At 41.8% G+C, this 16,417-nt stretch overlaps 1 protein-coding gene across 2 annotated transcripts in view; it reads right to left on the reverse strand.

Moving 5' to 3' along the window:
* Positions 1 to 14,236: 14,236 nt before the first annotated feature.
* The window catches only part of LOC117520887 (TBC1 domain family member 9B), a 68,255-nt gene continuing 66,074 nt past the window's right edge, over positions 14,237 to 16,417 (reverse strand). For both annotated transcript variants that reach the window (XM_034182225.1, XM_034182224.1), the window contains exon 23: positions 14,237 to 15,312. In XM_034182225.1, the coding sequence (XP_034038116.1) occupies positions 14,707 to 15,312 (606 nt within the window). In that variant the 3' untranslated portion in view covers positions 14,237 to 14,706. The remainder of the gene's footprint in view (positions 15,313 to 16,417) is intronic.

Consider the following 16,417-nt stretch of genomic DNA (forward strand, 5'->3'; position numbering starts at 1 on the left):
CTTCTTAAACTGTGGGCCTTTCTTCTTAGGAGGGGGCTTGAAAGTGAAAGCAATCTTGGAACGGACTAAGCGATGATCCGTATAGCAATCCGCGCTAGGCATCACCCTGGTATGTAGTACATCTCTTCTATCACGCTGTCGCGTCAGAACGTAGTCCAGAAGGTGCCAGTGTTTGGAGCGTGGGTGTCTCCAGGTTGCTTTGAATCTCTCTTTCTGTTGGAACAGGCTGTTGGTGATCGTCATGTGCAGAGCAGAACTCCAGCAGCAGGCGGCCATTGTCGTTACAGTTGCCTATGCCATGTTTCCCTAGCACGTCCTTCCATACATCAGAGTCGTGGCCCACTCTGGCGTTGAAATCTCCCATGATGAGGAGCTTGTCCTGGGTGTCGACGCGCTGTAGAAGGTTGTGCAGATCGCTATAGAAAGCCTCCTTAACTCCGATGTCGGCCTGCATGGTTGGGGCATACACACTAACAATAGTGGCAAAATCCTTGTTGTTGATGGGGAGCCGGAGTGACATGAGTCGGTCAGAATGTCCAACTGGCAAACTGTGTAACCTATGTGCTATGGCGCTCTTAATCATGAACCCGACCCCTGAGAGTCGACGATCTTCTTTAGCCTTCCCTGACCAGAACAGTGTGTTGCCTGTGCCTTCCTCGGTGAGTGACCCTTGGTCTGCAAAGTACACCTCGCTGAGTGCAGCAATGTCTATGTCAAGCCTTGCTAGCTCTTTGGCGACTAAGGCTGAGCATCTTCGAGGACGATCGCTATTGTCTGAGTCCATCATTGTGCGTACATTCCAGCACGCAATTTTCAGGTTCTTTGTTTTTCTTTTCGCACCACGTGTAGTGATGCCCGTTGGCAGCGGTGAGCCAACCGGGTCTAGTGAGACAAGCCATGTTTAGACCACCTTTTCTAGGTCTGTCTCCATGTGGAGCAAGCAGGGCCATCCCTAAACAGGGCTGCTTGGTCACCCAGGGCCCTGCCGGATGATGCTGTTGTCTCGGGTCAGCAATCAAACGACCATAGCTCCTGAGCCACCTGCATGCAGGATCGAGACTGCAGCTCCCAGTGCCATCATGCACCTGCTGTTTTCGCCTCTTCCCATCGCTGCAGGGCTTTCCTTCCCGCCTGCGCTCATTGCTTAAAGTGGGGATCAGCTCGCGCACACCAATTCCACTCTTTAGGCAAGGTGGCACTCCACAGTGGCACAGACAAGCTGAGACGGCTGTGGCGACCACCAGGCTGTAGGTTTTACATCAGAGTGACCTTCTCCTAGCCTCTGGCTAAAGAACCTTCCTCAGAGGCACGGGGGCAGTTACCCAGGCTGGGGGTTTAACATCAGGGTTTTCCTTCCCCTAGGTGGACCGCTTTAACAGGGCTAATGAGTCCCATCTACCCACTGCTATAACCCAGTCAGCTGGGAGGCTCGTGATGGCGGGGGCACCTAGATCCCGTATAGGTCATGGACCTACCACTGCCATAATAGTTACTCAATGGTAAGAACATAAATAGATGACTTAATTATGATTAACACAATATGTAATGTCTTTATAAAACATTTATAAATGATTTTTTAAATTCTCCATAAACCATTTAAGAATCCCACAATAATGACTTCTCTCTGCACCTATTTGTTCATCACATTCCTCTTCTGTTCTTTTAGCTGCTACCTGCTCTCTGCTCTCTAATTCTTTCCTCTTTTTGCTCTCTCAAATACTGTACCTCCGGTTAAGGAAGTCCTCATTTTGAGCTTTTTCCCCAGTGCCATCTTTTAAATATTTCTTATTAATATTATTATTTTATTTTTATTTAGTAGTCTTTATTTTTATTTTATTTAATTCAATTTCTTAATTTTAATTTATAGCACCTAATCAGTTATTTATTTATGTTTTATTCATTAAATTTCTTAATTTTAAGCACCCAATCATTTGTAGGAATATAAGCCTCTTGTTTTTTCAAACCAAATAAGATGTAATTTTATGTACCCTGCTGACAAATGGCTGCAACACCAAGTGCAAATGATGCTATATCGCCGACAGATGGCAGCAGCTCACGCAATTGTTCAACAAATTAAAATGGCGAGGAAGATGTCCTATGACACTTCCTGTTTTTGTTCTCACTGAAGGCGAGCGTCCGAGGAGAAAGATTAAAATGAAAAACTGGTTTTAACCGTTTTTTGGACCGTAGGAACTAATGTTGCTGAATCACTGGCGTTTTCACGCACACTTCCAGCGGACATCTCACCGAAAACGATGGTTAATTGGCTACATATGTAAGTGTTAGCAAAAGCTAGGCTAAAGCTGCATTGGTTAACTGCTGTGTACCAAATCTAACTACTTAACATATTCTAAGTTTGATAATCATCAAGCGGACACTTTGTTTCCGTCCCAGAGGCTATCCACTTGATCGATGTGAATTTATATCGTCGGATGTAAAACCTCGTGAGTTTTGTAAGACCCGTAAGCCGATGGCGATCCGTTCTGAACCCACGTTTAGCTATTGGTTAGCTACTAATGACGGCGCAATTACTTGCAAATCGACACCACCTCCTAACCGAACATCACTAACATTTCCCAACGAATGAACCTGCACTCCTCGTCTAATACCGCCATACCAGTTCCTCAAAACAAAATATGTGTTAAGTATTTATGAATAGATATATAAAAGTTAATTGGCCAACTGTTGGTGACTCTGTGTAATATATAAATAGCATCTACAAGTAAGTTATAAATGCAAATTTACCCATCACTTTAGTTAAGCTCACACCAAACACGTTACTAACAGCTTGTTAAGGCTTTATAATAGTATTTTTAAGTTTACTAACGCGTTAAGCATTTATAGCTATTTTTTTGTATATATGACTGAAAATGTTATTGTTTCCTACAAATTCTACAGTTGTAAACCTGTTCTGTACTGTTGTTAGATAATATCTGTGCTAATTCTTTGTTTTATGTTAGCTATTAAGTATTTGTGTTATTTGTTTGGAAGTTCTGAGAAATATGTTAAGTTATACTCTATCATCTGTACACGTTTCAGATACAGGGAGATCTCCCCTGCATACAATGGTTTGCTTTTTCGTAAGGGGCAGAATTTTACATAAAAAGAACCAGGTAGAATTAACACTGTAAAAGTGTGTTTGATCCACATTTGTGATTTACCTCTGTCATTATTGTAAATAAGATTTTTTTTTTCTTAATAACTTACCTGGTTAAATAAAGGTTAAAGAAAAAATCTAATAAACGGACATATAAAAGTGAATTGGTCAACTGTTGGTGACTACGTATAATATGTAATTAGCATTTACAAGAAAGTTAAAAATGCAAATTTACCATCACTTTAGTTGAGCTCACACCAAATACTTTACTAACAGCTTGTAAAGGCTTTATAATAGTATTTTTAAGTTTACAAACATGTTGATAAGCATTTATAAATGGACATATACAGTAGTGTTCAGAATAATAGTAGTGCTATGTGACTAAAAAGATTAATCCAGGTTTTGAGTATATTTCTTATTGTTACATGGGAAACAAGGTACCAGTAGATTCAGTAGATTCTCACAAATCCAACAAGACCAAGCATTCATGATATGCACACTCTTAAGGCTATGAAATTGGGCTATTAGTAAAAAAAAAAGTAGAAAAGGGGGTGTTCACAATAATAGTAGCATCTGCTGTTGATGCTACAAACTCAAAACCATTATGTTCAAACTGCTTTTTTTAGCAATCCTGTGAATCACTAAACTAGTATTTAGTTGTATAACCACAGTTTTTCATGATTTCTTCACATCTGCGAGGCATTAATTTTGTTGGTTTGGAACCAAGATTTTGCTCATTTACTAGTGTGCTTGGGGTCATTGTCTTGTTGAAACACCCATTTCAAGGGCATGTCCTCTTCAGCATAAGGCAACATGACCTCAAGTATTTTGACGTATCCAAACTGATCCATGATCCCTGGTATGCGATATATAGACCCAACACCATAGTAGGAGAAACATGCCCATATCATGATGCTTGCGCCACCATGCTTCACTGTCTTCACTGTGAACTATGGCTTGAATTCAGAGTTTGGGGGTCGTCTCACAAACTGTCTGCGGCCCTTGGACCCAAAAAGAACAATTTTACTCTCATCAGTCCACAAAATATTCCTCCATTTCTCTTTAGGCCAGTTGATGTGTTCTTTGGCAAATTGTAACCTCTTCTGCACGTCTTTTATTTAACAGAGGGACTTTGTGGGGGATTCTTGCAAATAACTTAGCTTCACACAGGCGTCTTCTAACTGTCACAGCACTTACAGGTAACTCCAGACTGTCTTTGATCATCCTGGAGCTGATCAATGGGTGAGCCTTTGCCATTCTGGTTATTCTTCTATCTATTTTGATGATGGTTTTCCATTTTCTTCCACGCGTCTGGTTTTTTTTTTTTTTGTTGTTGTTGTTGTTGTTGTCCATTTTAAAGCATTGGAGATCATTGTAGAGGAACAGCCTATAATTTTTTTGCACTTGCGTATAAGTTTTCCCCTCTCCAATCAACTTTTTAATCAAACTACGCTGTTCTTCTGAACAATGTGTTGAACGTCCCATTTTCCTCAGGCTTTCAAAGAGAAAAGCATATTCAACAGGTGCTGGCTTCATCCTTAAACAGGGGACACCTGATTCACACCTGTTTGGTCCACAAAATTGACAAACTCACTGACTGAATGCCACACTACTATTATTGTGAACACCCCCTTTTTTACTAATAGCCCAATTTCATAGCCTTAAGAGTGTGCATATCATGAATGCTTGGTCTTGTTGGATTTGTGAGAATCTACTGAATCTACTGTTACCTTGTTTCCCATGTATCAATAAGAAATATACTCAAAACCTAGATTAATCTTTTTAGTCACATAGCACTACTATTATTCTGAACACTACTGTAAAAGTGAATTGGTCAACTGTTGGTGACTCTGAGCATAATATGTAATTAGCATTTACAAATGAGTTAAAAATGCAAATCTAACCATCACTTTAGTTAAGCTCACACCAGTTATTTTACTAACAGCTTGTAAAGGCTTTATAATAGTATTTTTAAGTTTACTAACGTGTTGAGAAGCATTTATAAATGGACATATAAAAGTGAATTGGTCAACTGTTTGAGATTGTGATTAAAATATATATTAACCATATACAAATGAGTTATAAAATGAATTTAATCACCACAAGGATATTACAAATGCTTAACTAATGCTCAGTGAAGGGTTATTCGTACATTGAATTAAGAATTCGTACATTGATAAAGTCATTAAAACTGCATACTTATAGTGATGGGGAAGGAAAATTGAGCTTTGTACATTATTTAAAAATGATACATAAAGTATTGAGGAATAAGGAAAAGTAGTTAATGCAATCTTTACAAATGTCATAAGATACACTGAGCATCAACTAATGGGTTATTAATGCTTAGTAAAGGCTTAATTTGTGAGGAAAAAATGTAAAGACAATAAAATGATTTGTAAAGTATTTTTTCACTAATGAATAGTGTCTGATTTTACGTTTGTAAATGATGAACTATTAATGATCAACTTTTCTTAGATGGTTTATAGAGAATCAAAAATCATTTATAAATGTTTTATAAAGACAATACATATTTTGTTATGAATAATTAAGCCATCTATTTACCAATGAGTAGCTAATAAAAATAATGCTTTGTAAATGATTTACAAGTAGTTATTTAAGCATTTACTTACACTTTATAAATGCTTTACTAATGCTTTATAGCATGCAGTTAATATAAAGTGTTGCCCCCTTTAACATCAATGACAGCTTTGAGTCTTTTGTGGTCGTTATGGATGAGGGCTTCACTTTGCGTAAGTTGTTACTTTATTACAGATTTATGTTCCTTTTATTTAATTTTAAAGACAAATCAATCAATCAATTCAATCAATTAATCAATCTTTATTTATATAGCGCCAAATCACAACAAACAGTTGCCCCAAGGCGCTTTATATTGTAAGGCAAGGCCATACAATAATTATGTAAAAACCCCAACGGTCAAAACAACCCCCTGTGAGCAAGCACTTGGCGACAGTGGGAAGGAAAAACTCCCTTTTAACAGGAAGAAACCTCCAGCAGAACCAGGCTCAGGGAGGGGCAGTCTTCTGCTGGGACTGGTTGGGGCTGAGGGAGAGAACCAGGAAAAAGACATGCTGTGGAGGGGAGGAGAGATCAATCACTAATGATTAAATGCAGAGTGGTGCATACAGAGCAAAAAGAGAAAGAAACACTCAGTGCATCATGGGAACCCCCCAGCAGTCTAAGTCTATAGCAGCATAACTAAGGGATGGTTCAGGGTCACCTGATCCAGCCCTAACTATAAGCTTTAGCAAAAAGGAAAGTTTTAAGCCTAATCTTAAAAGTAGAGAGGGTGTCTGTCTCCCTGATCCGAATTGGGAGCTGGTTCCACAGGAGAGGAGCCTGAAAGCTGAAGGCTCTGCCTCCCATTCTACTCTTACAAACCCTAAGAACTACAAGTAAGCCTGCAGTCTGAGAGCGAAGCGCTCTATTGGGGTGATATGGTACTATGAGGTCCCTAAGATAAGATGGGACCTGATTATTCAAAACCTTATAAGTAAGAAGAAGAATTTTAAATTCTATTCTAGAATTAACAGGAAGCCAATGAAGAGAGGCCAATATGGGTGAGATATGCTCTCTCCTTCTAGTCCCCGTTAGTACTCTAGCTGCAGCATTTTGAATTAACTGAAGGCTTTTCAGGGAACTTTTAGGACAACCTGATAATGAATTACAATAGTCCAGCCTAGAGGAAATAAATGCATGAATTAGTTTTTCAGCATCACTCTGAGACAAGACCTTTCTAATTTTAGAGATATTGCGTAAATGCAAAAAAGCAGTCATATTTGTTTAATATGCGCTTTGAATGACATATCCTGATCAAAAATGACTCCAGGATTTCTCACAGTATTACTAGAGGTCAGGGTAATGCCATCCAGAGTAAGGATCTGGTTAGACACCATGTTTCTAAGATTTGTGGGGCCAAGTACAATAACTTCAGTTTTATCTGAGTTTAAAAGCAGGAAATTAGAGGTCATCCATGTCTTTATGTCTGTAAGACAATCCTGCAGTTTAGCTAATTGGTGTGTGTCCTCTGGCTTCATGGATAGATAAAGCTGGGTATCATCTGCGTAACAATGAAAATTTAAGCAATGCCGTCTAATAATACTGCCTAAGGGAAGCATGTATAAAGTGAATAAAATTGGTCCTAGCACAGAACCTTGTGGAACTCCATAATTAACTTTAGTCTGTGAAGAAGATTCCCCATTTACATGAACAAATTGTAATCTATGATGAATTCTAAAACCTGACTGAAACTCTTCAAATAGACCATTCCTCTGCAGATGATCAGTTAGCTGTTTTACAACTACCCTTTCAAGAAAGAGAAAAGGAAGGTTGGAGATTGGCCTATAATTAGCTAAGATAGCTGGGTCAAGTGATGGCTTTTTAAGTAATGGTTTAATTACTGCCACCTTAAAAGCCTGTGGTACATAGCCAACTAATAAAGATAGATTGATCATATTTAAGATCGAAGCATTAAATAATGGTAGGGCTTCCTTGAGCAGCCTGGTAGGAATGGGGTCTAATAGACATGTTGATGGTTTGGATGAAGTAACTAATGAAAATAACTCAGACAGAACAATCTGAGAGAAAGAGTCTAACCAAATACCGGCATCACTGAAAGCAGCCAAAGATAACGATACGTCTTTGGGATGGTTATGAGTAATTTTTTCTCTAATAGTTAAAATTTTATTAGCAAAGAAAGTCATGAAGTCATTACTAGTTAAAGGAATACTCGGCTCAATAGAGCTCTGACTCTTTGTCAGCCTGGCTACAGTGCTGAAAAGAAACCTGGGGTTGTTCTTATTTTCTTCAATTAGTGATGAGTAGTAAGATGTCCTAGCTTTACAGAGGGCTTTTTTATAGAGCAACAGACTCTTTTTCCAAGCTAAGTGAAGATCTTCTAAATTAGTGAGACGCCATTTCCTCTCCAACTTACGGGTTATCTGCTTTAAGCTGCGAGTTTGTGAGTTATACCACGGAGTCAGGCACTTCTGATTTAAAGCTCTCTTTTTCAGAGGAGCTACAGCATCCAAAGTTGTCTTCAATGAGGATGTAAAACTATTGACGAGATACTCTATCTCACTTACAGAGTTTAGGTAGCTACTCTGCACTGTGTTGATATATGGCATTAGAGAACATAAAGAAGGAATCATATCCTTAAACCTAGTTACAGCGCTTTCTGAAAGACTTCTAGTGTAATGAAACTTATTCCCCACTGCTGGGTAGTCCATCAGAGTAAATGTAAATGTTATTAAGAAATGATCAGACAGAAGGGAGTTTTCAGGGAATACTGTTAAGTCTTCAATTTCCATACCATAAGTCAGAACAAGATCTAAGATATGATTAAAGTGGTGGGTGGACTCATTTATATTTTGAGCAAAGCCAACTGAGTCTAATAATAGATTAAATGCAGTGTTGAGGCTGTCATTCTCAGCATCTGTGTGGATGTTAAAATCGCCCACTATAATTATCTTATCTGAGCTAAGCACTAAGACAAAAGACACAGACAAAAGGTCTGAAAATTCACAGAGAAACTCACAGTAACGACCAGGAGGACAATAGATAACAAATAAAACTGGTTTTTGGGACTTCCAATTTGGATAGACAAGACTAAGAGTCAAGCTTTCAAATGAATTAAAGCTCTGTCTGGGTTTTTGATTAATTAATAAGCTGGAATGGAAGATTGCTGCTAATCCTCCGCCTCGGCCCGTGGTTGGCTCTCACTGCGGTATTGTATCACTTCCTGTTCCGGAGCACAGTGTGGGCCGCTGAAGAGGAGGTACTGCTGGCCCACTACCACCAGAGGGCGCCCTGCTTGGAGTGCGGGCTCCAAGCACGAGAGGGCGCCAGATCCAGAGGAAGTGACAGCTGTCACTCATCACACCAGCTGTCACCCATCTACGCCACTACTTAAGCCGGACTGCAACTCCACCTCCCCGCCGCGAAATCGACTACCGTGAGGTAATTCTCTGCTGACTGACACATTGTGTTATTTGCAGCCCTATTCCTGTGGACGGAGCCTTATCTGGGACTTCGGAGATTAACGACGACGACTGCGCCTTACTCTCTGGACAGATAAGTGGTTACACAGGCGTTGCACGAGTGTGTGATTCGGAGGTGGAGGTTCCCCCTCCTAACGGTGTACAGACCGAGAACCACTGAGTGTAAAGACTTACACTCATTCATCTTGTTTCTGCTTTTTGCCAGCAGTACCAGGGTCGACAGTCGAAGACAGAGGTCACCTGGGGATTCGGGACTTGGCGGCTCCGGTGTTCTTCAGGCCGTTGGTGGTGGAAGCCGTGTGGGACGCGGCCTCTCTCTCATCGGGGTCTCCTATCTTCGAGCCTGCCCACACGTCACCTGGTGTTAATTGACTTTGCAGATTTTGTGTATTTAGTTGTGTATTGTCACAACATTAAATTGTTACCTTTTGGCTTACTCATTGTCCGTTCCTTTGCGCCCCCTGTTGTGGGTCCGTGCTACGACACCTTCCCAACAGGATTTCTCGGCCGGGAGGTGGAGTTGCAGTCCGGCTTAAGTAGAGGCGTAGATGGGTGACAGCTGGTGTGATGAGTGACAGCTGTCACTTCCTCTGGATCTGGCGCCCTCTCGTGCTTGGAGCCCGCACTCCAAGCAGGGCGCCCTCTGGTGGTAGTGGGCCAGCAGTACCTCCTCTTCAGCGGCCCACACAACACACAGCGGTGTTTTGCTGTATCTGTTTAATCTGCGCAGTTAGATTGATCTAGTTACCTAGATAACGATTTGCTTCAGTGTAATCTTCACGTGCCTTAACTAAAGCACTTCCTCTGCTGAATCACCTCTAAATTATTTACACATTATTCACTTTGTGTGTTTTTAGGAATCTGCTAGCTTAGCGCAGCTACTACCTCTTAGCCGGTTTAGCATGGCGGCTTCTCCTGTCTCTCCTGCACTTTTCTGCTCTGGGTGTGAAATGTTTAGTTATTCCTCGGCCTCCTTTAGCAGTAATGGTACTTGTAATAAGTGTAGCTTATTCATAGCTTTGGAGGCCAGGCTGGGCGAATTGGAGACTCGGCTCCGCACCGTGGAAAATTCTACAGCTAGCCAGGCCCCTGTAGTCGGTGCGGACCAAGGTAGCTTAGCCGCCGTTAGTTTCCCTCTGGCAGATCCCGAGCAGCCGGGAAAGCAGGCCGACTGGGTGACTGTGAGGAGGAAGCGTAGCCCTAAACAGAAGCCCCGTGTACACCGCCAACCCGTTCACATTTCTAACTGTTTTTCCCCACTCGACGACACACCCACCGAGGATCAAACGCTGGTTATTGGCGACTCTGTTTTGAGAAATGTGAAGTTAGCGACACCAGCAACCATAGTCAATTGTCTTCCGGGGGCCAGAGCAGACGACACTGAAAGAAATTTGAAACTGCTGGCTAAGGCTAAGCGTAAATTTGGTAAGATTGTAATTCACGTTGGCAGTAATGACACCCGGTTACGCCAATCAGAGGTCACTAAAATTAACATTGAATCGGTGTGTAACTTTGCAAAAACAATGTCGGACTCTGTAGTTTTCTCTGGGCCCCTCCCCAATCGGACCAGGAGTGACATGTTTAGCCGCATGTTGTCCTTGAATTGCTGGCTGTCTGAGTGGTGTCCAAAAAATGAGGTGGGCTTCATAGATAATTGGCAAAGCTTCTGGGGACAACCTGGTCTTGTTAGGAGAGACGGCATCCATCCCACTTTGGATGGAGCAGCTCTCATTTCTAGAAATCTGGCCAATTTTCTTAAATCCTCCAAACCGTGACTATCCAGGGTTGGGACCAGGAAGCAGAGTTGTAGTCTTACACACCTCTCTGCAGCTTCTCTCCCCCTGCCATCCCCTCATTACCCCATCCCCGTAGAGACGGTGCCTGCTCCCAGACCACCAATAACCAGCAAAAATCTAAGCATAAAAATTCAAAAAGAAAAAATAATATAGCACCTTCAACTGCACCACAGACTAAAACAGTTAAATGTGGTCTATTAAACATCAATCAATCAATTTTTTTTATATAGTGCCAAATCACAACAAACAGTTGCCCCAAGGCGCTTTATATTGTAAGGCAAGGCCATACAATAATTATGTAAAACCCCAACGGTCAAAACGACCCCGTGAGCAAGCACTTGGCTACAGTGGGAAGGAAAAACTCCCTTTTAACAGGAAGAAACCTCCAGCAGAACCAGGCTCAGGGAGGGGCAGTCTTCTGCTGGGACTGGTTGGGGCTGAGGGAGAGAACCAAGAAAAAGACATGCTGTGGAGGGGAGCAGAGATCAATCACTAATGATTAAATGCAGAGTGGTGCATACAGAGCAAAAAGAGAAAGAAACAGTGCATCATGGGAACCCCCCAGCAGTCTACGTCTATAGCAGCATAACTAAGGGATGGTTCAGGGTCACCTGATCCAGCCCTAACTATAAGCTTTAGCAAAAAGGAAAGTTTTAAGCCTAATCTTAAAAGTAGAGAGGGTGTCTGTCTCCCTGATCTGAATTGGGAGCTGGTTCCACAGGAGAGGAGCCTGAAAGCTGAAGGCTCTGCCTCCCCTTCTACTCTTACAAACCCTAGGAACTACAAGTAAGCCTGCAGTCTGAGAGCGAAGCGCTCTATTGGGGTGATATGGTACTACGAGGTCCCTAAGATAAGATGGGACCTGATTATTCAAAACCTTATAAGTAAGAAGAAGAATTTTAAATTCTATTCTAGAATTAACAGGAAGCCAATGAAGAGAGGCCAATATGGGTGAGATATGCTCTCTCCTTCGAGTCCCCGTCAGTACTCTAGCTGCAGCATTTTGAATTAACTGAAGGCTTTTTAGGGAACTTTTAGGACAACCTGATAATAATGAATTACAATAGTCCAGCCTAGAGGAAATAAATGCATGAATTAGTTTTTCAGCATCACTCTGAGACAAGACCTTTCTGATTTTAGAGATATTGCGTAAATGCAAAAAAGCAGTCCTACATATTTGTTTAATATGCGCTTTGAATGACATATCCTGATCAAAAATGACTCCAGGATTTCTCACAGTATTACTAGAGGTCAGGGTAATGCCATCCAGAGTAAGGATCTGGTTAGACACCATGTTTCTAAGATTTGTGGGGCCAAGTACAATAACTTCAGTTTTATCTGAGTTTAAAAGCAGGAAATTAGAGGTCATCCATGTCTTTATGTCTGTAAGACAATCCTGCAGTTTAGCTAATTGGTGTGTGTCCTCTGGCTTCATGGATAGATAAAGCTGGGTATCATCTGCGTAACAATGAAAATTTAAGCAATACCGTCTAATAATACTGCCTAAGGGAAGCATGTATAAAGTGAATAAAACTGGTCCTAGCACAGAACCTTGTGGAACTCCATAATTAACTTCAGTCTGTGAAGAAGATTCCCCATTTACATGAATAAATTGTAATCTATTAGACAAATATGATTCAAACCACCGCAGCGCAGTGCCTTTAATACCTATGGCATGCTCTAATCTCTGTAATAAAATTTTATGGTCAACAGTATCAAAAGCAGCACTGAGGTCTAACAGAACAAGCACAGAGATGAGTCCACTGTCCGAGGCCATAAGAAGATCATTTGTAACCTTCACTAATGCTGTTTCTGTACTATGATGAATTCTAAAACCTGACTGAAACTCTTCAAATAGACCATTCCTCTGCAGATGATCAGTTAGCTGTTTTACAACTACCCTTTCAAGAATTTTTGAGAGAAAAGGAAGGTTGGAGATTGGCCTATAATTAGCTAAGATAGCTGGGTCAAGTGATGGCTTTTTAAGTAATGGTTTAATTACTGCCACCTTAAAAGCCTGTGGTACATAGCCAACTAACAAAGATAGATTGATCATATTTAAGATCGAAGCATTAAATAATGGTAGGGCTTCCTTGAGCAGCCTGGTAGGAATGGGGTCTAATAAACATGTTGATGGTTTGGATGAAGTAACTAATGAAAATAACTCAGACAGAACAATCTGAGAGAAAGAGTCTAACCAAATACCGGCATCACTGAAAGCAGCCAAAGATAACGATACGTCTTTGGGATGGTTATGAGTAATTTTTTCTCTAATAGTTAAAATTTTGTTAGCAAAGAAAGTCATGAAGTCATTACTAGTTAAAGTTAATGGAATACTCAGCTCAATAGAGCTCTGACTCTTTGTCAGCCTGGCTACAGTGCTGAAAAGAAACCTGGGGTTGTTAGGTCTCTCTCTTCTAAGTCCCTGTTAGTAAATGATATAATAATTGATCAACATATTGATTTATTCTGCCTTACAGAAACCTGGTTACAGCAGGATGAATATGTTAGTTTAAATGAGTCAACACCCCTGAGTCACACTAACTGCCAGAATGACATATATTATTAGAAATACTCAAATAGTCAAGTATTTATCTTTTTGGAGTATCCTGACACTCAGTAAGCTGCCACTGAGTATGTCTTGGACATCAGTTATGAAGAAATACAAACAGTAAGGCACTCTGTGGTAAATCTGCATGCAGTTATCCAGCTTCATGATGAAGTGGTACAGAGGAAGATTTTCTTAAAAAGATGACCTGAAAGTTCAGCTACAAATTGCCAGAAGATACATCTGAGATGCAAGCCTGGATTTGATCTATTCTGGTGAAAGAAAATCCTTATCTGCTCTACTTCACTATGAAGCTAAGAGTGGTGATGTAAAATGCAATATTTACACTGTGCACAATTTCTCCAATCACAGCAACAGAAGCCTGTAACTTCTTCTGGGTGTCTGGGTGTCTTGGTGGCTTTCTTCACTCTTCTCCTTCAGTTTTTGAGAACTGTCTACTACTGTTTGAATTTCTTCAAAACTGATATAAATAAAGTCCAAGACATATTCAGTGACTTGGAAATGTTCATGTATCCATCCACTGACTAAGAAAACTGGCAGTAAAACTGAGTATTTACAGGTATTATACCAAAGTGGCCCATTACTTATGCACTCCATCATCTTGGCTTTTATATTTTTAATTAATTTATATTACATTGTGGCTATTTGCTTTGAGTTTGAGTTTAAGGAAGATAATTTTAGGTATTTTTATTGTTAGTATTTGAAATGGCATAAACAAATCAAAATGTGTGAAATACCAAGTGTTCCAATACTTTCAGAGGGCACTGTACAAGCGAAAACAATGCATTGGGGGAGTGTTAGGTACAATCTGCATGAACTTGTACATGTAATACATACAAACTGTGATCAATCTATATGTATAATGAACAGGAACTGAGGACGGATCATAAAGTCAACAGCATCTTAAAAATGAAAACAATGGACGACTTAAAGCCTGCAGTACTGTCATCATCTTCATCATCATGTCGTCACTGTTGTTACCACCATCCTTTCTGTCACTGTCATCATCATCGTCATGGAAACATCTTTCAAGTTTGTGATACTTGAGACAAAACAAAGCTCACAGTACATCTGAACCAATCACACAGCTTCATTAAATCAGCAGCAGGTACCTGATATCCGATCAGAGATGGGTATCAGCTCCACTAGCTGGTTTTGTTGCTAACAAAACAGTGTGATGAGATTTAGGAAACAGGAGTCAACAGGGAAGTCATGTGGCAGTCTGGTTCACATCCTGTTTCCTGTGTCAGACTGGGACAATTCGTGGTCACTGGACGAACTTGTCTGACGCTCCACGACCTGCTGGGCCTTACAGTCAGCCATTTTACCATGAATGTCCCTCTTCCTTTCAAAATAGTCCACCAGCGCTGGCTCCGTGAGCATGGAGGCCAGTACCTGCTCAAATGTGATTGACCAATCAACATCCAGCACGCTTCCCCGCCTCTGCTCATCAGACCCACTCAGGATGCTTTCTTCTGTGGTATCCTCACATTGCAGAGAGCCAGAGGTCGCCGCGGAGTGGGTCGACTCCGAGGTGTCATTTTTGGTGTCCTCATCAGGTGTCTCCAACTCAGAGGCGGCCGGAATCCGACCCACCTGAGTCTGGCCAGACACAGCTTTGTCTGGCCACTCCTCCTCCCCAAGCGTGCCACTGGGTGGGGTTAACCTGGTGGAGTCGGACTTTTTGGAGCCATTGTTGCTGAACCTCTTGCCAACTTCACCGATGCGGAGCAGCAGGCTGGCAACTGTGGCGATGGCGTGGTACAGCTCCTGCTCCTGAGGCTCTTCGCTGAACATGTTGTACAGTGTTTTACACAACTCAATGAACTGCTCCTAAAACAGAGGTCACAGAGGTCAGGAGTTACACACATAGTAGATGAAGCTCCGACCATTACCCCAGTTAGCATCTATTGTACTGATCATTCCCCACATTTTGGACAGAATTCACCAAGTAAGAGTGTCAGCTGTGATTACAGTGCATTTTTCCTGCTCTGCACACATCGGAGTGTCGCCACTTGTGGTCACGGGGCACTCCCCTCCTTCCATGTGTTAACGGAGCTCATTCATGTCTCTGACCAACCAACAGACTCATTTCCTGACACACAGGATCACTGCTGTGTAAATGACAAACTGTCTCTCATACTAATGTTTCCTGCCTCGCCTGAGTATCACTGCTGTAAATACGAGCCCCTCTGCCACCACGCCTGAACTATATAAATATCTGTAACTTTTGTGAATAAAGACTGCTGCACTCTCTCTCATTCTCTCACACTCGTCTACGACGACGCTGCAACGAACGAACATGTAAAAGTACCTGGAAATAAACGGGACGCACTTGTGCTGCCATGAATGGGGAACTGTGGCTCTTTTCAACCAAAACAATTTCCACACTCATGGTCACTACACGACCACCAACTTCCACACTGGTGATCGTGAACACCAAAACCTCTACAAAGGTGACCCCAGAAGTCTGCCTTTCAACAATCATGACAGCAACAGCGGAGCCCCTCCAGCTTCTGGCTACCAACGCCTCAGTAGCAGCTTCCCTCCCCACAGAGCAGCAATCCGCCAACACAGACCCCAACTCACCAGCACCCGGATGGCGGTGGTGATGCCGAGGGTCTTGGTGGTGCTCAACACCACCCAACACCTACCCACGGTCACGACGAACCAGGCAACAGCAGAACATCGCACCAGCCCACCAAGCCTGTTGATAGCCTGCGGTTCGTCAGAGACACGAATGAGCACTGTTAACACATGGAAGGCGGGGAGCGCCCTGTGACCACAAGTGGCCACACTCTGATATGTGCAGAGCAGGAAAAACAAACTGTAATCACAGATGACACTCTTGCTTGGTGAATTCTGTCCAAAATGTGGTGACTGATAGGACACTATAAACAATGTTGTCTGAAGCAGAGTGAGACATCAGAAAAGGGCG

Source organism: Thalassophryne amazonica, chromosome 11, assembly GCF_902500255.1.
Source record: "Thalassophryne amazonica chromosome 11, fThaAma1.1, whole genome shotgun sequence".
In the NCBI taxonomy this organism is placed as follows: domain Eukaryota; kingdom Metazoa; phylum Chordata; class Actinopteri; order Batrachoidiformes; family Batrachoididae; genus Thalassophryne; species Thalassophryne amazonica.